The 24,929-nt window shown below is 38.1% G+C and overlaps 1 protein-coding gene across 5 annotated transcripts in view; it reads right to left on the bottom strand.

The window, feature by feature from the left end:
- col16a1 (collagen, type XVI, alpha 1) overlaps nt 1–24,929 on the bottom strand; it is a 378,064-nt gene that overhangs the window by 77,976 nt on the left and 275,159 nt on the right. For all 5 annotated transcript variants that reach the window (XM_062030118.1, XM_062030122.1, XM_062030121.1 and 2 more), the window contains 10 exons: nt 21,161–21,229; nt 16,684–16,716; nt 9,107–9,157; nt 7,497–7,529; nt 7,317–7,361; nt 6,928–6,966; nt 6,751–6,813; nt 3,181–3,225; nt 2,971–3,066; nt 2,824–2,862 (listed from right to left, as the gene is read on the bottom strand). In XM_062030118.1, the coding sequence (XP_061886102.1) occupies nt 2,824–2,862; nt 2,971–3,066; nt 3,181–3,225; nt 6,751–6,813; nt 6,928–6,966; nt 7,317–7,361; nt 7,497–7,529; nt 9,107–9,157; nt 16,684–16,716; nt 21,161–21,229 (513 nt within the window). The remainder of the gene's footprint in view (nt 1–2,823; nt 2,863–2,970; nt 3,067–3,180; nt 3,226–6,750; nt 6,814–6,927; nt 6,967–7,316; nt 7,362–7,496; nt 7,530–9,106; nt 9,158–16,683; nt 16,717–21,160; nt 21,230–24,929) is intronic.

Raw genomic sequence — 24,929 nt, 5'->3', positions numbered from 1 at the left:
TCAAACACTTGACGGGAAAACAAAAGCACTCAGCTGACTTTGCCTGACTACTTGGAGGTAACTTTACAATTTTTCAGGTCAACAAAGCAAGAAGAAGGCACTCAAAAATACAGTCAGGCTCCACTTTTGAAAATGTGCTAGCTCAATGCTAATTTATATTGGATATGCAATAGACATGCTACTCCCAACAAGCAGTTATAATTTTACATGGCAATGTTCACTTTTTCATATTTGGTAATCAAAAATACAACTAAAATGCATGTTACAATTAAACAGCTATCGTGCAATAAGTAATATTGATTTGTAGGCTAAAAAAAAATGACACATTCAGCTTAATGGCAAAGACTACTCCCTGACTATGGTTTATATCAGGAGTGTCAAACTCATTTTAGCTCAGGAAAATCTATTCCCACGTAAAATCATGCCATAATAACTTCAAAATACAACTAGGACACCTTCAGATAGTTTTCTTTGTTTTACTTCGGCCCAAAATAGAACAAGCACATTGTGAAAATGTACAAATCACAAATAATCCTTGTGACAAAACACTTCAAGTTAGTTAAACATTCTGAGGGAAAAAAATGGTGCAGTTTTAAAAACACCATGAAGAACACAATGAATTTAGACTTAATCTCAGTGTATCTACAAAGCAATTAAACTTTGAGTCACAGCCCATCTAGAACTGAACAAAAAAAACAAAAAACTATTCTATGTATCAACTCCTCGTTTGTCATTTCCACATATTAATCCTGTGCTAACTCAACAGACCATACCAAGTGAGATCATTGTCACAGAACTATATCATGCAGCATTTTAAGTGAGGTTACCAATTGTTTATTTTACTCCCGTTTGTTTTAAGTGGTGTCGAGTTACCGTGTAACTCTTGTTTGGTATACTTGCTCGCCCCGGTATAAACTATTTGCTTGCCTAACAGAATTGCTACTGTGACATCCAGTGGACACGTTTAGAACTGCAGTTTCTTTAATTTAAAAACGCAGCTCAATGCCGCATGTTTGACATCCGTGGCCTATAGTCTTACACACTACTGCCATCTAATGTCTTGGAATTACGACTGCATGCAAAGTCTACTTTATAATACTTGCAAATGAAACTCAGTAGTGTACAAAAACATATAACAACCAGACGGCACAGTTAACATTATCGGTTCAATGTTAAATGTTAAAAATTTTTATTTTATTGACAATTATTAAAGGTCTACTGAAATGAAATGTTCTTATTTAAACGGGGATAGCAGGTCAGTTCTATATGTCATACTTGATCATTTCGCGATATTGCCATATTTTTGCTGAAAGGATTTAGTAGAGAACATCGACGATAACGTTCGCAACTTTTGGTCGCTGATAAAAAAGCCTTGCCTGTCCTGGAAGTAGCGTGACGTCACAAGTTGTGGAGCGCCTCATATCTACACATTGTTTACAATCATTCCCACCAGCAGCGAGGCGATTCGGACCGAGAAAGCGACGATTACCCCATTAATTTGAGCGAGGATGAAAGATTTGTGGATGAGGAAAGTGAGAGTGAAGGATTAGAGTGCAGTGCAGGGCGCCAGGATGTATCTTTTTTCGCTCTGACCGTAACTTAGGTACAAGGGCTCATTGGATTCCACACTTTCTCCTTTTTCTATTGTGGATCACGGATTTGTATTTTAAACCACCTCGGATACTATATCCTCTTGAAAATGAGAGTCGAGAACGCGAAATGGACATTCACAGTGACTTTTATCTCCACGACAATACCTCGGCGAAACTCTTTAGCTACGGAGCTAACGTGATAGCATTGTGCTTAACTGCAGATAGAAACAGAAGAAACATGCCCCTGACCGGAAGGATAGACAGAAGATCAACAATACTACTATTACTTCTACTATCAAGAGACACTGAACCAAACCCTGGACCTGTAAATACACGGTTAATGCTGTCCCGCCTGGCGAAGCCTAGCAATGCTGTTGCTAACGACGCCATTGAAGCTAACTTAGCTACGGGACCTCGACAGAGCTATGCTAAAAACATTAGCTCTCCACCTACGCCAGCCCTCATCTGCTCATCACCCGTGCTTACCTGCGTTCCAGCGATCGACGGCGCGACGGAGGACTTCACCACAGTCATCGGTGCGGTCGGCGGCTAGCGTCGGATAGCGCGTCTGCTATCCAACTCAAAGTCCTCCTGGTTGTGTTGCTGTAGCCAGCCGCTAATACACCGATCCCACCTACAGCTTTCTTCTTTGCAGTCTCCATTGTTCATTAAACAAATTGCAAAAGATTCACCAACACAGATGTCCAGAATACTGTGGAATTTTGCGATGAAAACAGACGCTGTTTGTATTGGGACACAATGGTGTCCCAATACTTCCGTTCAATCCGTGACGTCACGCGCATACGTCATCATACCGAGACGTTTTCAGCCGGATATTTCCTGGGAAATTTAAAATTGCACTTTATATGTTAACCCGGCCGTATTGGCATGTGTTGCAATGTTAAGATTTCATCATTGATGTATAAACTATCAGACTGCGTGGTCGGTAGTAGTGGCTTTCAGTAGGCCTTTAAAGCACAAAAGTACCAAAAATTGGTTACGTTGCGTATCCAGCTACCGGGTATTACAAATGTATTGATTCGAATGTGAAAGGTACCTACCCCTACTTCTGGAATAAGAATGTTTACATGTACATTTATAGTAAAACTATTAACTATGGAAACAATTGCATCACCGATGGATGTTCCACTGTATCTTTTTTTGTTGCATCTGTACTACTGTACAGTGGTGCGAAGACTATGATAACTATAAGAATATATAGAAAACCTACCTTGTCTCCTTTTGCACCCCCAGGCTCACCAGGAAGGCCCTCAAATAGAAGAACACAAGTATTTTCTTTCAAATATGTATGCTCATGAGAAAGTGCAATGCAAAAATATACAGAAAAAAATGATATTTGCTTTTTAAATGTACTCACTGGTGGACCTGGCTTTCCAATCCCGGGTAGGCCAGGACGTCCGGGCATCCCTGGCTCCCCAGCCAAGCCTTCAGGACCCACTAAACCGGAGACGCCCTGAGATAAAAAGTTCGACACGTCTGTTTCATGCTAATGCAACGGTGAGGATGTGGCACACGGGTTGATAGATAGGTGCTGTCGCTCAGCGTGTCAGACTTAATGCACACAGACCTTCTGTCCCTTGGGGCCGACTACGCAGATGGTGCCTGCTCGACCCTGGGAGATGATGACGGACAGACAGAAAAGTGACAGCATCAGTACAGGTCGGTGACATAATGAGTGTCAGCTCGAGTCAGGGAACAGCCTCTCCAAACCTCAATCTCCGAAAACTGTGAAGGACATCTGTTGACTTTCCTCTTAAACGTAGAAACAGTGGTTGACTGCCTAATTCATACCACATCAACAAGCACATTCCTATTCGCCATGTTCGATGGATCGGGGCTTAAGAAAAATATGTCTTTTGCCAAATCTGTGCGTTCACGAAAACCACTTAGCTCGCTGAACGGCGGAACGTGACGCGGTCACAGAGGGGATATCTCATAGCAGAGGCACGCGTCGTAATTTGTTCCCGAAAAACTTTCCATTGCGTTTGCAGGATCCCGGCTTTGAGTGGGGAAGATTAAAAGGTTTAAATCTTCTTGAATAGGAAGGCTGCCTGCATGCGAGATGAACATCCCGGTCAATGAGGCACCATTGATTGTGCAAGCTTTGTTGCTCCAGTCTAATCTAACAGGCATTACCCAGCTGACTTAAAGCCGCGGCAGAGGGGAGTGGTGGGATGTCAATGGGAGTCTGAGCTTAAAAGAGTAATGCCAAATAAGTTTAGCGACTATCCGCTCTTCGTCCGACAAAAGTGCTTGTGTGAGCGGATGTCTGCCTGTGTAAACAATTTGGTGTTGAAAACAAGGAAACTGACAAGCCATTAATCCCTGTGAAGAAATGTGGTTCAATTGTGCAATGTCCAAAGAAAATGTACGACATTTGACAACACATGGTGCTGAACACTGACACTGTAAAAAGAAGTCAGTGAATTTGATGGTAAGATACTGGCAGCTCGGTTACTAGAGTTTGACCATAGTACTAACAGTGGTACCGGTTTTTGATTTACAGTAATTTGTTGTAAAACATTTTGGGATATAATTCCGGTGAGTGAGTTGCCGGCTTTTTCCGTGAAATCTACAGAATTTTGACCCACAGTTTGATAAAAGTTATTAGATTGTAAGGTGAAATAATGGTAGTTCAGTCGCCAAAATTCTACTGTCAACAATAGGAAGTGGTATTGCCTATTTATTTACAGGAATGCACTGTAAAAACAATGACCGTAGATTTTAACAGTAAAATAAAACTACTGTTAAAGGTAAATTGATGAATAAAAGTATCAATGTCCAATGTACATTAATTCGGTGTAAAAAAATACTGTACATTTTACAGTAAAATTCTGCCGATTGAGCTGCCATTTTTCAAATAGTAGAATCTCCATTTTTTTCATAATGTGAGGAAGAACAAAAATGCTACCTGTTAGAGTCAGAGAGTTGACAAGAAAATGCAAAATTTTAATTGTGACTTCCAATTAACATACTGCTTGAACTTTGACCTAAATTACAATTATATACTGTATATATATATATATACATACAGTATATACATATATATACATATATCTATACACATATACTGTATATACATATATATATATGTATATATATATATACACATACATATTATCACATATATACATACATATATATATATATATACACATACAGTATATACATATATATATATATACACATATATTATCACATGTATACACATATATACATACATATATAAATATATATGTATATATATATATATATATATATATATATATACATACAGTATATACATATATGCATATACATATATACACATATATATACACATATATATGTACATACAAACATACATACACATATATACACACATTTTTATACATATACATATATACATATACACACATATATATACATATACACACACATATATATACATACACACACATATATATACATATACATACATATATATATACATACATAGATATACATACATATATACACACACATACATATCTACATATACATATATATGTGTGTGTGTCTGTGTGTCTGAGTGTGTGTATATATATATATATATATACACACTACCGTTCAAAAGTTTGGGGTCACAATGAAATGTCTTTATTTTTGAAGGAAAAGCACTTTAAACTAGTCTTAACTTTAAAGAAATACACTCTATACATTGCTAATGTGGTAAATGACTATTCTATCTGCAAATGTCTGGTTTTTGGTGCAATATCTACATAGATGTATAGAGGCCCATTTCCAGCAACTATCACTCCAGTGTTCTAATGGTACAATGTGTTTGCTCATTGGCTCAGAAGACTAATTGATGATTAGAAAACCCTTGTGCAATCATGTTCACATATCTGAAAACAGTTTAGCTCGTTATAGAAGCTACAAAACTGACCTTCCTTTGAGCAGATTGAATTTCTGGAGCATCACATTTGTGGGGTCAATTAAACGCTCAAAATGACCAGAAAAAGAGAACTTTCATCTGAAACTCGACAGTCTATTCTTGTTCTTAGAAATGAAGGCTATTCCACAAAATTGTTTGGGTGACCCCAAACTTTTGAACGGTAGTGTAAGAATATATATATATATATATATATATATATATATATATATATATATATATATATATATATATATATATATATATATATATATATATATATATATATATATATATATATATATATATATATATATATATATATATATATATATATATACTGTTTATAGTACATATTATACAAAAAATGTCCAAACATTTAAATAGTCAAATACAAATAAGGGAACAAGAGAAGTATCACTCGCTTCTCTTTTGTAAATCTGTACAGCAGATATGGGCAAAATAAATATTTGCACTTCGGCACCTGGCAATCACTCCAGCAGCACTGAGAGCGGAGTCAGCCAAACTACCTGTAGGTAATGTTGCCATTTTCAATGACAACAAAGAAAGTGATTTAAAAAACCCTCCACCGTAAGTAAAGCGAGGCTCACTCTTCCAAAAATGCGCTAGCTTAATGCTAATATACATTGTCTTTGCTATTGACATGCTATTGGTTAGAATTAGCGATTTTACATGGCGTTCTCAACGCCACCAAATTTGTTAATAAAAACTACAATTAGAATTCACGTTATAATCAAACAGCTGGTGCGTAATAAGTACAATACTTATAGCAATAACACTTTTCAGGGCGCAATCTAAATTAAAGCATAAACTATACATTACTGCCATCTAACGTCTTGGACTAACAACTGTAATTTCAACTTAATGTCAAACCTACACACTCAGAAATGTGATAATGAAACAAACTATAACACCGGGACAGTAGTAATCATAATGAGCTCATTTTTAAATGTTGCAATAACAATTACATTTTATTATCCAAAAACAATATTTATAAACACACGCAAATTGGTACAGTACTGGTATCGATTTCCAGGTACTAAGTTTCCATTGCACCGGTTGAGTTAATATTTGTCGATTTGTGCACTGATGCATGCACGGAGAGATAGTGCTGGCACAATAATGCTCATGCAGCTGGAAAATAGTATTTTCTACGATTTCCTGCCTAATTCTCCTCAAATGTGTTGCAAACAAAGTATGAAGGAAATTGAGAGAAACACCTACGTTCAACCCTGGAGTGCCTGTAAGGCCCTGCGGCCCGATCTCTCCCTTCTGGCCTTTTACTCCCTGGCAAGAGGCAGATGAAAGAGAAGGCGAAACATAGCGTGTCAAAACATGAAGTGGATCAGAGCACGGTCTGGCCTTCGTCGTTGATCACTTGTCGTTTCTTAAATCTTTCACCTGAAAGTGAGCTGCTTCGCCCCAGTTGGCAGGCAGCACCTGTGGAAGAAAGAAAACATGTTCACCAGTCAAACCAGTGACCTGGTTTGCAAAAGGGCAAATGACACGCCGCTGGTGCAAAGCGGACAACGCTGAAAAACCAGTCAGCCATCCTGGAGAACAACCAACAGGAAACTATACATGCGACCTGTGAGCATGCATGCATAATGCAGCCCAAACACAGGCATGGAACGACATTTAAATACAATTCAAAATGCAGTATAATCATTTTCAGCCTTTCAGTGAATGACGCACACAATCCCCCACAGTGAAAATACATCCAGAGCTGAGGAGAATTGGGATGCAGTGGGCGGTAGCGCGGTGACCTGTAGCAGAAGATTGGCACTCACCGTCTCTCCTCTCTCTCCCTTCTGGCCCTGGGGTCCTTCCGTACACTGAGGTTAGAGACACACGGTTGGCATGTTTCAACGCATTATGCTTTTTTGGCTGGAGTTTTGCATGCCAAATAGCAAAACAATGCTTTTTTTTAGGTGCAACATGACAGAGTGATGATGGTAAAAGTTACTTACTGGGCCTGAATGCGTGCCAGAACAGCCATCACCCTAAGACAGAGGCAAACAAAACAGCCATTGGTTTTGTATGTATTGGAGTGTGTGTTTTGTGCAGACTTACAGTCGTGCTCACAAGTTTACATACACTTGTGAAGGCTGTCTTGAGTTTACCATCATTTCTACAACTCTTATTTTTTTGTGATAGAGTGATTGGAGCACATACTTGTTGGTCACAAAAAACATTCATGAAGTTTGGTTCTTTTATGAATGTATTATTTAGATACATTTTTGTTTCATCTGACATCACATGGACAAAGATAAGACCTTCTGGAGGAAAGTTCTGTGGTCAGATGAAACAAAAATTGAGCTGTTTGGCCACAATACCCAGCAAAATGTTTGGAGGAGAAAAGGTGAGGCCTTTAATCCCAGGAACACCATCCCTACCATCAGGCATGGTGATCCTGGAGGTACCCAAATCCAAGCGCAAGCTCAGGGGGGACAGAGCCTTCTCTGTTGCGGGCCCCAAACTCTGGAACGATCTCCCACTCCATGTGAGACAGGCCCCTTCTTTGGCTATTTTTAAGACTCTTCTTAAAACCCATTTTTATTCACTGGCTTTTAACCCAGCATGAGACTTTAAACTGTTTTTAACTTTTAACTTTTTTGACTGTTTTTAACTTTTAACTGCTTTTTATCTAACAAATTGTTCTTAAGGTAATTTTGTACTTGCTTTTTTAATGTATATTTTACTTCTGTTTTAAATTTTATTTTTTAGTCTGTCCTTTGCCTTTATTTCTTTGTGGTGTACAGCCCTTTGTTTTTCAACTGTGGTTGTTTTTAAAGGGCTTTATAAATAAAGTTGGTATGGTATGGTATGGTAGTATTATGCTCTGGGCCTGTCTTGCTGCCAATGGAACTGCTGCTTTACAGAGGGTAAATGGGACAATGAAAAAGGAGGATTACCTCCAAATTCTTCAGGACAAGCTAAAATCATCAGCCCGGAGGTTGGGTTTTGGGCACAGTTGGGTGTTCCAACAGGACAATGACCCCAAACACACGTCAAAAGTGGTAAAGGAGTGGCTAAATCAGGCTAGAATGAAGGTTTTAGAATGGCCTTCCCAAAGTCCTGACTTACACATGTGGACAATGCTGAAGAAACAAGTCCATGTCAGAAAACCAACACATTTAGCTGAACTGCACCGATTTTGTCAAGAGGAGTGGTCAAAAATTCAAGCAGAAGCTTGTGGATGGCTACCAAAAGCGCCTTATTTCAGGTAAACTTGCCAAGGGACATGCAACCAAATATTAACATTGCTGTATGTATACTTTTGACCCAGCACATTTGCTCACATTTTCAGTAGACCCATAATAAATTCTTAAAAGAAGCAAACTTCATGAATGTTTTTGTGACCAACAAGTATGTGCTCCAATCACTACATCACAAAAAATATAAGAGTTGTAGAAATGATTGGAAACTCAAGACAGCCATGACATGATGTTCTTTACAAGTGTATGTCAACTTTTGGCCAGGACTGTATATGGTTCCGTGCACCGCTTTACAGCCCAAGTCATGTAATGATGTCACACATTCCGCTGATATTAACACTTTCAAACAAAGTGCGACTCACCCGGTCGCCTTTTTCTCCTTTGAGCCCAGAAACTCTTGCAAGAGTTAAGACCTGAAATACACACATGGCACCACATTCTTAATCTCACACTCAAGTACCACAGTTAACAAATCATGTCATGTAAAATGACTTCAATTATTACTATTATCTTAACATGTTAATCCTAATTAGGTCTAAAAATGTATGCATTATAAATACAGATATTGTAGACACAAGGGATAACAGATTGAGGTTATTTTAAGAGTATAATGTACATTTTTAACACACAATTATTCTGTTTCATAATGCCCAGCTCAAACCACAACTAACAAAAAAGAGTTTCAGTTAATGTTGTTACCAGCTGGTGGCACTATTTCATAAAAATAAACAGCCCTGCATTGGCTGCTACAATATCCAGTTAGCAGGGATGTGAGGTGGGCACAGAGCCCCCATGGGAGACAGGGCTCAGGCTCACTCCCTCAATATACACGATTGAGATGAGCAGCTGCTCTGCAACAGGAGGGTGCAAACACCAAAACTGGATAGCCATTAAAAAAATAACTGAAGTCTTTTTAGTGTAATAAAGTAATTAAATCAGAGTCACTAACCCCCCCTCCCCCCTTGCCTCCACCTGCTGTTTCTGTGAGCTTCCCCACACCATAAAGTCAGCTTATTGACGCTGCAACTGTGGGCTTGTGAGGACGACAAGCAGGCCAGGAAGCACAATTGTAATCTTTTCCTCTTTCCTCGTGTTGAGATCCATATAATATGGCACTAAAATCTACAGTATATCTCAAATTATATTGCGGCCTCCAGCGAAAACAATATTTCTATCTCAATATATGGTTTGGCATATAAATAATAATAGAACCATATCAAAACGGGTAACATTTTGCATCATTTCCAGTTGTTTTTTCAAAAGTATTATTAATCTACTTGTTCATTTACTGTTAATATCTACTTACTTTCTGCTGTAACATACAGTATTTCTATCTCCACTTGTGTTGAAATGTAATACGCACTTATTCCTCTATTGTTTGGATACTTTACATACGTTTTGAGCAATATGATACATTTGGGTAATGTGGAGTAGTGGTCCCCAACCTTTTTGTAACTGCGGACCGGTCAACGCTTGAATATTTGTCCCACGGGGGGTATGGCATTTTTTTTGGTCATAAAAACTATTAGTGGACCAGCAGCACGCACAATCATGTGTGCTTACGGACTGTATCCCTTGCAGACTGTATTGATCTATATTGATATATAATGTAGGAACCAGAAATATTAATAACAGAAAGAAACAACCCTTTTGTGTGAATGAATGTGAATGAGTGTAAATGGGGGAGGGAGGTTTTTTGGGTTGGTGCACTAATTGTAAGTGTATCTTGTGTTTTTTATGTTGATTTAATAAAAAAATAAAAACATTTTTATTTTTTTTATTTTTTATTTATTTCTTGTGTTGGGGACCACTGATGTGGAGAATGCAGTATGTTTGATATACTTTGATGCTTTAGTATAACATTGTATTGTGTGATCATGCTTAGGGTTGCAAACGGGTGGAAAGTTTCCGGAAACTTTCCGGAAATTTACCACGGGAAGTTAAGCTCGGGAAGTTTGACCATTTTGTGATTATTCAAAGTTGGACACCGTCCATAGAATAAGATGAGAAGCTTGTAGAAGACTAATGCAATGCCACACACAGATATAAATAGTCAGCTAAACAATTGGAGTACCGTATTTTTCGGACTATAAGTCGCTCCGGAGTATAAGTCGCACAGGCCGAAAACGCATAATAAAGAAGGAAAAAAAAAAATATAAGTTGCACTGGAGTATAAGTCGCATTTTTTGGGGAAATTTATTTGATAAAAGCCAACACCAAGAATAGACATTTGAAAGGCAATTTAAAATAAATAAAGAATAGTGAACAACAGGCTGAATAAGTGTACGTTATATGAGGCATAAATAACCAACTGAGAACGTGCCTGGTATGTTAACGTAACATATTATGGTAAGAGTCATTCAAATAACTATAACATATAGAACATGCTATACGTTTACCAAACAATCTGAAATCCCATGAAATCTTATACGTCTAGTCTCTTACGTGAATGAGCTAAATAATATGATTTGATATTTTACGCTAATGTGTTAATAATTTTACACATAATTCGCTCCTGAGTATAAGTCGCACCCCCGGCCAAACTATGAAAAAAACTGCGACTTATAGTCCGGAAAATATGGTAGTCTTTAAAAATATTTTACTGATGGACAAATGAATAGAAATAGGCTAGATGAAATGAACAGTCAATCAGCATGCTAAATCAAACTATAAGCTACATTCTTGTATGACAACAGAATGGCTAGCAGAACAGAAGGCAGAGGAAACTACACCTTTTGATTTAGTATTTGCTAATTGAACTTTACAGATCACAAAAAAGGTAAATTCGGATCGCTAACGTTGTTAGCATAAATGAATGGGATTTAACATAGAGAAAATTAGCATCACGGCTAACGGAGAAATATTTTCGGTTCATTATGAGACTGTGGTGGTACATAAACCTAGCTAGCTAGAGATATTGGCCCCAAAATCATTTAACCAGTACAGGAACAGCTAGCTAGCTTGAGTGGAAGTCTGCTGGAGTAGTCTACAGTCATACAGTAACAAGCAATTAAACTTAAATACCATAGATCAAATATATTTACCCCAGTAATATCATCAACACTTACCTGACTGGATGAAGTCCTTGGGCTCAAATACTAGTGTGGCCTGTAGTGTGTAGCATGCTGGCAATTATCTGGGCATGTGATGGAAGAATGCACTGCACATGTGATGGAGGAATGCACAGTGCAGGGTTGAAATTCAACTGAATTTGCATTAAATCAGGTTGTTTTAGCTAATAATCATGCTGCAAGATCTAGCATGTTGCATTCATTGTTTATTCCCATTAATTTCCCATTAATTCCCATATATTCCCGTTAATTCCCATGGGTATTATTAACTTACAATGGCATTATATGTGTATTGTTTGAGTTTCACAAATTCCTCATTAATTCACCAAAATGTCACCGTGGAGTCTGTTTAGCTGATCGGAGAGCTAGCTTTTGCAGCAAGTGGGTCAAGCGGTATAGAAAATGGATGTACAGGTTGGTATTTGCCCTTGATATATTAAGTTGTCCACAATTTCTATAGAAAATGCATATTTTCACCTGTCTGTGCAATTTATCCACGTTAAATACACAACAGTGACAACATCACCTTTGTTTTTTTGCACAACTCTCCCCCCGTGGCACACCCTGGCCAACTGAGGTAATAACCTACATTGGCCAGGTGCTGGAGTAAGCACACACAGGAGCAACATAATGAAGCATCCAGAGTTTCTTATTCTATTTGTGAAAGGAACATGCCTATTGTAGGTGAGAGAAAAAAAGAATTACGAGGTAGTCCCAACTCCCGAGTGAGGCGCATAATGAGGTGTAAATCAAGTTCTCAGTCAGTCAAAAAGCAGGGCAAGAGAGAAAGAGGAAAACAAGAGGATGACTTATTTTTCTAACCATAGGCATCACCTACTTTAACGGAAAGTGCACTTTTTTCCACTATCATTCTCAATCCTTATGTAAAACCAGCATACATATTTATTTATTTTTTTATGTATAAATGAACCCTAGCAAGGGATGGCTAAAAATACTGGTAATGGGGATTTGATATATTCTGCCAATAAAGCCCTCTAAATAACCTCCATCAAGGTTGTATGTACACTATATTGCCAAAAGTATTTGGCCACCCATCCAAATGATCACAATCAGGTGTCCTAATCACTTGGCCCGGCCACAGGTGTATCAAATCAAGCACTTAGGCATGGAGACTGTTTCTACAAACATTTGTGAAAGAATGGGCCGCTCTCAGTGATTTCCAGCGTGGAACTGTCATAGGATGCCACTTGTGCAACAAATCCAGTCGTGAAATTTCCTTGCTCTTAAGTATTGCAAAGTAAACTTTATCATAAGAAAAGTGAAGAGTTTGGGAACAACAGCAACTCAGCCACCAAGTGGTAGGCCACGTAAACTGACATAGAGGGGTCAGCGGATGCTGAAGCGCATAGTGCAAAGACTTTCTGCACAGTCAGTTGCTACAGAGCTCCAAACTTCATGTGACCTTCCAATTAGCCCACGCACAGTACGCAGAGAGCTTCATGGAATGGGTTTCCATGGCCGAGCAGCTGCATCTAAACCATACATCATCAAGTCCAATGCAAAGCGTGGGATGCAGTGGTGTAAAGCACGTCACCTCTGGACTGATGAATCACACTTTTCCATCTGGCAATCTGATGGACCAGTCTGGGTTTGGAGGTTGCCAGGAGAGCGCTACATTTCAGACTGCATTGTGCCGAGTGTGAAATTTGGTGGAGGAGGAATTATGGTGTGGGCTTGGTTTTTTAGGAGTTGGGCTTGGCCCCTTAGTTCCAGTGAAAGGAACTTTGAATACTCCAGGATACCAAAACATTTTGGACAATTCCAAGGGATGGCACTTCAAGTTCGTATGTGAGTAACGGCAGGTGGACAAATACTTTTGGCAATATCGTGTATGTAATGTAGTAACAATTTCTCAGAGCTCTATTTCCTTCAACAACAACAACAACAACCACTAATCATGGCAGACTTTGTGACAAAGACTACTTTAGGGAAAGTGATGATCCAGAACTTGATATTTTTGAACGTGAACATAAGGACGATCTAAAGGTTTTAGAAACTGTGTGATTAGCAGATCCGTCTCTAATGAAACACCAAGCGTCACATAGCAAGTGCTAAACAACAAATATAAACTACAAGCATAATAAAACAATCACTTACAATGTTCGCTTTTACTAGGAATACGACTGATGGGATGCTTATACCTTTCAGCACAAGACTTGTGTTCCCCATTTCTATTATAAAACAGTGCGGCTAATTTATGGATTTTTCTTCGCTGACGACCATAATGCAAATAGTTTCACTAAACACATGCAAATACGCAGAAATGGTCTGTTATTGTTTGTGCAATAGCGCCATCTTTTGGACAAGTTCTCTCACTGCAGGTGCTTTTGGGTGAACCTCAACAGTGTTTCCTGCTGTTTAAAGCTTTGAACCGAAAGTACAAGTGCTGTTCCGTCTCCAAGTCGTCCATAGCGTTTCTACTCATTTGGATTCTTCATTCATCACTCCAAGCAACGTTTGTAAGTTTGACAATATAACTAAAACAACTCCTACTTGCTAAACCGTCCCAAAGGTGCTGTGTGCAGGAGTGTTTTCATGCATATTTGTACGTGCTATTGTAATGTAATCACGCCAGCGTCGTTAACATTAGCTAACACGTTTGTGTGTCTGCGTTAGTATTATTAACTTACAACGGCATTCTTTTTTTATTGTTTCAGTTTCACAAATTCCTCGCTAAATTCATCAAATCGTCACCGTGGAGTTATTGAGTCTGTTTAGCTGATTGGAGAGCTAGCTTGCGCAGCTAGTGGGTCCATAACGATGACTTCTGTTTTGTTTGATCAGACACCATTTGGATTGATTGATTGAAACTTTTATTAGTAGATTGCACAGTACAGTACATATTCCGTGCAAGTGACCACTAAATGGTAACACCCGAATAAGTTTTTCAACTTGTTTAAGTCATGGTAACAATTAAGGTATGCAAATAAAGATTTACAAACTACTTATATGTAAATAACTAATTTCACTTTGTATATATATGCGGCTTATAGTCCAGCGCGGCTAAGATTTGGCTTTTATTTTTGGTTTCTAAAATGTAGCGGGTGCGGCTTATACCCGTGCGGTCTATAGTCCGAAGAATACGGTGTGTACAAAACCCAAAACCAGTGAAGTTGTCACGTTGTGTAAATTGTAAATAAAGACAGAATACAATGATTTGCAAATCCTTTTCAACTTATTTTCAATTGAATAGACTGCAAAGACAAGAGACTTAACATTCGAACTGGAAAACTTTTCCACCTGAAAAGCTTCAAAAATTGGTCCCCTCAGTTGTGTTGTTAAAAGGAAAGGCCATGTAACACAGTGGTAAAAATGCCCCTGACAACTTTTTTGCAATGTGTTGCTGCCATTAAATTCTAAGTTAATGATTATTTGCAACAAAAAAAAATACGTTTCTCAGTTCGAACATTGAATATCTTGTCTTTGCAGTCTGTTCAATTGAATATAAGTTGAAAAGGATTTGCAAATCATTGTATTCTGTTTTTATTTACCATTTACACAACGTACCAACTTCACTGGTTTTGGGTTTTGTACATCCATGCAAGAATATTGCATTATACCTAGCCTGTTTATTTCATCTACATGTCGTCCGGGTAAGCTAACAATGATACATGCTAACTAGAGATGCTTTAAAATGTAATATCGGAAATTATCGGTATCGTTTATATTATTATCGGTATCGTTTTTAAAATTATTATTATTATAATTTTTTTATTAAATCAACATAAAAAACACAAGATACACTTACAATTAGTGCACCAACCCAAAAAACCTCCCTCCCCCATTTACACTCATTCACACAAAAGGGTTGTTTCTTTCTGTTATTAATATTCTGGTTCCTACATTATATATCAATATATATCAATACAGTCTGCAAGGGATACAGTCCGTAAGCACACATGATTGTGTGTGCTGCTGGTCCACTAATAGTACTAACCTTTAACAGTTACTTTTACTCATTTTCATTAATTACTAGTTTCTATGTAACTGTTTTTATATTGTTTTACTTTCTTTTTTATTCAAGAAAATGTGTTTAATTTATTTATCTTATCTTATTTTATTATTATTTTTAAAAAGGACCTTATCTTCACCATACCTGGTTGCCCAAATTAGGCATAATAATGTGTTAATTCCACGACTGTATATATCGGTATCGGTTGATATCGGTTGATATCTGTATCGGTAATTAAAGAGTTGGACAATATCGGAATATCGGCAAAAAGCCATTATCAGACATCCCTAATGCTAACGTATCATTACATGTGTCAATATACTCTCCCTGGATTGACCATTCTGATTGTATCTATTGTTCCCATAAATTGTAGGAACTGTCCTTGCAATTAAACTGTAGTTAAGGGTAAATTACCCATCGGTTACAAGTTACATAAGTAGGCAATTCTTACTTCTTCGGGTGAGGTTGGTAGTTGGTCGTTTAAAGTTAAAGTTAAAGTACCAATGATTGTCTCACACACACACTAGGTGTGGCGAAATTATTCTCTGCATTTGACCCATCACCCTTGATCACCCCCTGGGAGGTTTGTGTAGTGACATGTGCTGGTTAATACAATCAGTAACAGAGTCATCGGGTCACACCGTGGACATACTTTTAGTTGGACTACAACTGCGGCACGGGTAAATAAAAATGGTCGCCCAGAAAACAACGACCATGTATGGAGATATTTGCTGATGTCACAAGTCGGGGCAGAGACAGCTTGTTTGGAACATGGCAAATTTTTCTCCATGGTTTGAATTCACATTTTCGACACTTATAGCCATACCAAATACACACGAACCGGAAGAAAAAACGTAATTAAATTATAAGCTTGTTTTATAAATGTGAGACTTACTTTTTCAGCCAGATCCTTGGATGAGAAGAATTCCTGTCAGTGAAGAAAGAGTCGAGAGGGATCAGTCATAAAAAAAACAGTCGAAACACGTGTGCTTTTTGTATTCCTCGTCAGTGGCAATTTTGTTGTCTTGAAGACAATTGAAGGAGTGGAAAAGAGTACATCTAAACGGCTTCATAACGTCACCATCAAACAGCATCTCCGGCATTGGCAAGCTGTTCCTGTTCCTGTTACACGCGCAACGCCTCACTTGAACATGTGTTGTCATTACGATTCATTGCATCAGAGAAGCAAAAAAATGCATAATTAAAGACAGAAAGACCGACAGGAATATAAGAGCCTGGCTCAAAACATGAGACTTAAAAGGTTAATGCAGGAACTGAATTGATGAAATATGCAGAGGTTGAAACAAAGCACTGAGCTTCTCGCGGCTCCTTTTTCATGAAATAAAATAAAGCAGAGTGACTGAAGTCTGTTTAAAAGCAAATGTTTGCACTGGTAATAAGAACGGAGAAATGACGATTTGAAGCAGTGCCATGAGAAATAATACAAACGTGTGCAAATATTTCAAATATTGGTATGTCATTTTTAGTTGCATAACCAAAGTTTCACAATGGTTCAATTTCAAACCGAATATCTTGGGTTATCATCATTATTACATCGTACTATTACTACATGTTTTCATTCAAACACAATAAAACATACATATAATAGTAAATACATATATAAATCATTATTGTATTATAATTTACAAATAAATGTGTTCAAACCATTCTTTCTATTAAAATACAAAAAATTTTACATTAAGGGCCACTGCTGAAAATATTGGGATTTTATTGGGACCAATTGTTTCCCTCCACACTTTGTGTAAACTATTTTTATATTATTTGATTTAAACAAGTGTTTTGCATCTACTTTAAAATTATTTTAGATACAAAATTTAAAAAAAAAAACATACTTAAAACATTTTTGCCCCACCCCCATTTGAAACCCATTTCATCTGGCTTATAAAAACCGAACATTAACACTACACTCCCCATGGATCAATGACAGCATCAAGAAATATTTGCTATTGTGTCCTGATCAGTGATGGAGCAGGAAGGGGCTTGGAATACGTTGAAGGGGAAATTTATTTTGAAGCGCCCTGTCATTAATTTTTCATGTGCTCCTTCACGCAAAATGGGGACCCCCTACGCACAGCGCGGGATCTGTGTATAGCACGTGTCAAACTCAGGGCCCAGGGGCCGGCCACATCATTCAATGTGGCCTCCCACATCATTTTATGTGGCCCACCATGCCGTTCAGTGCGGCCCACCACATCATTTAAAGGTGCCCGCAACACCATTCAATGTGGCCAGCTCCATCATAATAAAGTATTTCTGATTCTGATTCAATGAGGCCAGCTCCATCATTTAATGTGGCCACTTCTTTTAATGTGGTCTTCCAAATCAGGGGTTCTTAGCCTTTTTGACCTTGGTGCCCAACATTTCCACTACAGAGGAGACCGAGGCACACTCAAATATAAACACTTAATTAGAAATTTTACTCTTGATTTGACTCGGAACTAGGGATGATACTCGAAACCGGTTTTCCCGGTTGTTCTATAAGAAAAGAACCGAGTCCTCAGACTCGAATCCCTTTTTGAGAACCGGTACCCGTTATCGAGACCACTATAGTAAAGAAAAAGAGTTGGTTCTTTATTCGAATCCCTCGGAACAAATCCCTTCCCGACCAGAAATGCTCCGTGTGACATCACAAGAAATGACGTCACGTAGCTCAGTCATTAGGAGCAGATAGCGAAAGCAGGAAAACAATGGACGGGAAAAAGCGCTCCAAGGTGTAATAATGTATAAAACAAAAGGTATAATCCAATGAATAACTTTACTGAGAGATTTGAGCAAACACATGACGAACACTTTTACGACCAACCGGAAACATAGCAACCAGGCTAGCAACGCACCTCCTTTACGGCAGCTGTCGCGACGTTCTTAAAGCAACCGCAGCACATACATATATGACATCTCCCTTTTTTAACTTTTGTTTTTCTTTCCTTGTAAACAAAACAAAATCACACTGTATATGTGTTGTCTGTCTAATTATAAATAATGCAGACGAGGCGTGTTGGCGGAGTTCTTGACGTTTACTTTTACAGCGTGCTCAGAACCTCATTCTTAGCTGCCGGGTGACGACATGCAACAACACTTTTCGGGGCTACCGCGCATGCTCGTCACTCCCGTTGCATGCTGGGTAGTGTAGTTGTTATATTCCCTAGCTCATAACATATTTCCCCCTATAAAGAAATAATGTTAACTCAATAAAGTGTATTTCTTTTTTTAGCTTTAACTTTTCATTTTTTAGCATTGTAACCACATTTGCAAATAACTTTCCTCTTCATAGAATTTTCTTTCAATAAAGAAATAAAGTGCAAAAATGTCAAAGCATCATAACAAACAGTTATGTCAAATAGCAGCAGAAGTGCACTTTTTGGAGAGCTGTATTATTTTCAGTTTTGTGCCCAAGGGACTGATTTTATTTAACACTATATTATTATTTATACACCTATAGTGATCACATTGACAGGTTGTTTTTGTGTTACAGTATATATTTATTTTTCTGAAAAATCCCACTTAATATACTTTGGGTAACAACAGTCAATATTTATTTTTTTTTTATTTTTTTTTTTAGGGGGTAACAGTCAATATTTATTTATTTATTAGATTAAATTGTTTTCTTATATAATAAAAGTGAGCTTTTGTTAAACCAAATATTGTGTGTTCTTTTCCATATACAACAACCTATCTGGACTCGATAAGAGAATCGATAAGGAATCGGTTCGATAAGAGGATTCGATAATAGGCTCGAACTCGATAATTTCTTATCAAACATCATCCCTACTCGGAACTGATAAATGCATTCAACCTACCGTACTTACAGTTTTACAGATAACCTTGTCAAATGACATGAAAGCTTGTGTTAATAACTATGATTGTTCTTATTTCATATATAAACCTTAGACCTACTACTGAAATATATTGCATTAAAGGGATTTATAATAACTAATGACAAATTAGTGCACATAGTTATTCAATTTTAAAATCAATAATTAAAAAAATATATTTTTTACTTAACTGTCAATAAAATCAAAGTGAAAATGAAAACAGCTTCATCATTTTAGTCATAATTTTTGCGCTTAAGAAACTTCTCTATGACTTCTTCTGTTTGTTTGATATTGTCATTACTGCCACAAGTGGTGGGAAAGTGTATTACAATCGAGTACCGCGGCGGCCACCCTCCTGCAGTCAGTCGGATTCGACGAGAACTGTTCAATTTCATGAATGTGCCTTGGTGCATGTAAATGACCTCCAGGCTGTTCTGTCTCTTGCCATTATCTGCCATTGATGGCGATTGATGTCAAGGGCCTTTGAAGCGGAGGCGTGGTGGCAGAAAAACACATACATTTTGGCGGCCCTATGGTTAAGATGTAAGGTGGGCTTCCACATCAATTAATGATTGATGTCCGCCACATTATTTAACGTTAATTCAAAGTGGCCGTCTGAGGTGTAGCCTAGAGGGTGGGTCGGCCCCGTTTACATTACATGAAACCTTTTTGGACAAAACAGTGCCAAAGTCTTTGTGTGTGAAAAAGCTACACTGTAAAATGAGTTTGCATGCATGCAAAATGAGTCCACATGCGCGCATGCAGTGTGGTTTTAACATGGAAGGATTTTGGCACTGTTTTGAAATCTTAACAGTAACTTTGTCTTTTGGAAGCCAGCATAAAATCTAGTGATCTTAAACAAGTTATTTCAAATGAAAAAAACAAAAACTAAAACTCTACGCTATGTGAACAATTCAATGCTACTTGTTGATGTTATGAACTTAAGTCATGTCCGGAAAAGGAAGCAGGCAGGAACATTTTACTATGTTAGTCTTATTACGGCATTTTAACGTATGCAGGCGCGGTCTTCAGGAACTGATTGCAGATGACAAGAGGGTGGCAGGGAGACACTCGAGTCGTTTTCCGGAGGCATGCTTGGGGTTCATCAGCGCTTCTGGAAGTGCCAGCGTTTCCAGGGTAAGCCGGCATTTTACGAGATAAACATCAGGTTGTAATGAATAGATAATTGGATGTACTCTATACTAAATGTATGTGAGTGATGAAACAAGTGGGAGTGCGACAAAAAGCAATCGCCCCTATGTTGCGCTGGAAGAACTTCATATATCAACATTTGACAGCTATAAAATTCACCGTGGAAATTAGTGGAGAAAAATAACTCCCGTAGGTTGCATAAGGCACCATTAGCAATGTTTTGACATGGCCTGTGGGTACTGAACAATTGCTACTTGCAACTTAAATCCAATAATCATTTCTGAAGAGAGAGGCGCAGCAGTTTCAAGGGACAACAACAACAGTGGTACTTGGGAAATAGCCAAAGGGCTCGTATAAATATGTAGAGGCCAAAATAGTGTGTAATACCTGGTTGAAAGAGTTTTCCGACAAGTCATTCTCTGCAGCCCGTCGGCTCTTGGAGGCATCTGGTGGACACTGTAACCACGCAACAGAAAAACCATTAAACACGGCATGACAAAAACACAATATTGCCATTTAGATATTCAAAAACAATACACTTTTGTTTTGAATGTAGTGCAAACTCAATTTTAGTGCATTAGGCTAAGCACGACTACTCTAAAAATATCTAACAGGGGGTGATGCACAAACTTTTTACACTTACATTAGGGACTGTGAATAATATCATCTAACACAGGGGTGTCCAAACGTTTTACACTTACATTAGGGACTGTAAATAATAATATCTAACACAGGGGTGTCCAAACGTTTTACACTTACATTAGGGACTGTAAATAATAATATCTAACACAGGGGTGACCAAACTTTTGACATTTACATTAGGGACTGTAAATAATAATATCTAACACAGGGGTGTCAAAACGTTTTACACTTACATTAGGAACTGTAAATAATAATATATAATACTGGGGTGTCAAAACGTTTTACACTTACATTAGGGACTGTAAATAATAACATCTAACACAGGGGTGTCCAAACGTTTTACACTTACATTAGGGACTGTAAATAATAATATATAATAAAGGGGTGTCGAAACTTTTTCCACTTACATTAGGGACTGTAAATAATAAGATCTAACACAGGGGTGTCCAGACATTTTACACTTACATTAGGGACTGTAAATAATAATATTCAACACAGGGGTGACCAAACTTTTGACATTTACATAAAGGACTGTAAATAATAATATATAATACTGGGGTGTCAAAACGTTTTACACTTACATTAGGGACTGTAAATAATAATATATAATACTGGGGTGTCAAAACGTTTTACACTTACATTAGGGACCGTAAATAATATTTAACAAAGGGGTGTCCAAACTTTTTACACTTACATTAGGGATTGTAAATAATAATATCTAACACAGGGGTGTCCAGACGTTTTACACTTACATTAGGGACTGTAAATAAAAATATCTAACACAGGGGTGTCCAGACGTTTTCCACCGAGGGCCGCATACGGAAATATTTAAAGATCATTGATACATTTTTTTTGGTACAGTATACAAATGTGCTATATTGGTTGCAGTGTTGAACAGGATATAAGTCAAATTCTATTTTCAAGACCAGTTTTTAAAAATGAATAAATAAATATAATTCTCTCGACCACTGTGTGTGAGTGACAGGAAGAAGATATTTGTCCGATATGACATAAGACAACCTGTGTTTTTCAGACTTCCTTCTGGTGGAAAAAAAGAAGTCATATTAAAACTAGGGCTGTCAAGTTAACTCATGTGATTATGATACATTAGTACAATTACAAGTATGGCATTAATCATGTACACACCTAAATTAATCATGCAACTTATTTTGACCGTACAAGCTCTTTCACCTTAACCGCTACACAGTCAGTGATGAGATCAAGGCATACATCAGTACAAAAATGAGTGAGGAGACTCCAGCTGGTGCAAATTTAATATCCAAAACACAGCCGCTAAGAACTTTAGATACAGCTGTTTCCAAGTTTTGTGCTAATACATTACCATATTTTTGGACTATAAGGCGCACTTAAAATCATTTAATTTTCTCAAAAATCGACAGTGCGCCTTATCCCCCGGTGCACCTAATGTACTTATTAATTCTGGTTGTGCTTACTGACCTCGAAGCTATTTGTTTTGGTACATGGTGTAATGATAAATGTGACCAGTAGATGGCAGTCACACATAAGAGATATGTATGGACTGCAGGTTGACGCCTGTTAAATAAATGACGCTTGCAAGTAACACCGAAACTTCGAATAGAGAACGTTACAAATGCCGCTCCAAAATCTGTCAATATGTTTTAGTACAACTTTGTTTAGCTACGAAGCCGCACCACTTAATGGAACGTGGAGAATTATGGCTACTGTAGTCAGGCGTACTGTGCTTCAACGTACAGGTATTATTAGGATGCGTGTGTATGAAGACCCCAAAATGGCACCAGTTAGGAGACATTATTTGATGTTTTGTTTTGCACTATTATGCAAAACCCAACTTTTCTTACCTATTGGTACCTGCTGATGTGTGTTTGGAACAAGTCCTGAAAATAAGCTCCTTTTTCTCTATCCTCTTGTTGTGCAACATTCATCCTCCGCTGTTGCCATTTCTAATACAAAGTAGCGTACAGTTCTACCATATTTGTCAGTAGACTCGCTATGGAAGCAGTAAAAACTATTGGTACAACAAAGACGACGGGAAGAAAATTCTGTCAAAGTGGAGGAACGTAAATGGTAAATGGGTTATACTTGTATAGTGCTTTTCTACCTTCAAGGTACTCAAAGCGCTCTGGCGCTATTTCCACATTCACCCATTCACACACACATTCACACACTGATGGCGAGAGGTGCCATGCAAGACCCTAACCACGACCCATCAGGAGCAAGGGTGAAGTGTCTTGCTCAAGGACACAACGGACGTGACGAGGTTGGTAGAAGGTGGGGATCGAACCAGGAACCCTCTGGGTTCAGTGGCACGGCCACTCTCCCAACCGCATCACGCCGGACCCGCCCACAAAATGGCGCATCCTAAAGAGACGGTTGGAAAGCTGCTTGAAGACGATCAGTAAAACATCATTTATGCAACATTTTGACCAAAGAACCACCATTACATGTTATGTAGATCGGTGTTTTTCAACCTTTTTTAAGACAAGCCACTTTTTTTGCGTTGAAAATATCTGGAGGCACACCACCAGCAGAAATAATTAAAAAACGAAACTCAGTTGACAGTAAAAAGTCGTTGTCGCAATTGTTGGATATGACTTTAAAGCATAACCAAGCATGCATCACTATAGCTCTTGTCTCAAAGTAGGTGTACTGTCACCACCTGTCACATCACGCCCTGACTTATTTGGAGTTTTTTGCTGTTTTCCTGTGTGTAGTGTTTTAGTTCTTGTCTTGCACTCCTATTTTGGTGGCTTTTTCTCTTTTTTTGGTATTTTCCTGTAGCAGTTTCATGTCTTCCTTTGAGCGATATTTCCCGCATTTACTTTGTTTTAGCAACCAAGAATATTTCAGTTGTTTTTATCCTTCTTTGTGGGGACATTGTTGATTGTCATGTCATGTTCGGATGTACATTGTGGACGCCGTCTTTGCTCCACAGTAAGTCTTTGCTGTCGTCCAGCATTCTGTTTTTGTTTACTTTGTAGCCAGTTCAGTTTTAGTTTCGTTCTGCATAGCCTTCCCTAAGCTTCAATGCCTTTTCTTAGGGGCACTCACCTTTTGTTTATTTTTGGTTTAAGCATTAGATACCTTTTTACCTGCACGCTGCCCCCAACTGTTTCCGACATCTACAAAGCAATTAGCTACCGGCGGCCACCTACTGATTTGGAAGAGCTCTAGACAGCACCGACACATCATTTGCAGACTATAATTACTGGTTTGCAAAAAATATTTTTAACCCAAATAGGTGAAATTAGATCATCTCCCACGGCACACCAGACTGTATCTCACGGCACAGTGGTTGAAAAACACTGATGTAGACCACAAGGAAGCCTTTACATGTAGAAAAAAAAATTATCGTATTGTGACCCCGTAAGAAGATGGATGGGTAGCTGGACCCCTTTAATGCGCCTTATAATGTATGAAAATAGACCTGAATAGATCCGATCATCGGCAGTGGGCCTTATAATCCGGTGTGCCCTACGGTCTGAAAAATACAGAACATACTGTATATTCAAGT

This window comes from Entelurus aequoreus, linkage group LG20 (assembly GCF_033978785.1).
Source record: "Entelurus aequoreus isolate RoL-2023_Sb linkage group LG20, RoL_Eaeq_v1.1, whole genome shotgun sequence".
NCBI classification, from domain to species: domain Eukaryota; kingdom Metazoa; phylum Chordata; class Actinopteri; order Syngnathiformes; family Syngnathidae; genus Entelurus; species Entelurus aequoreus.
This window is presented reverse-complemented; position numbering and strand designations above follow the sequence as displayed.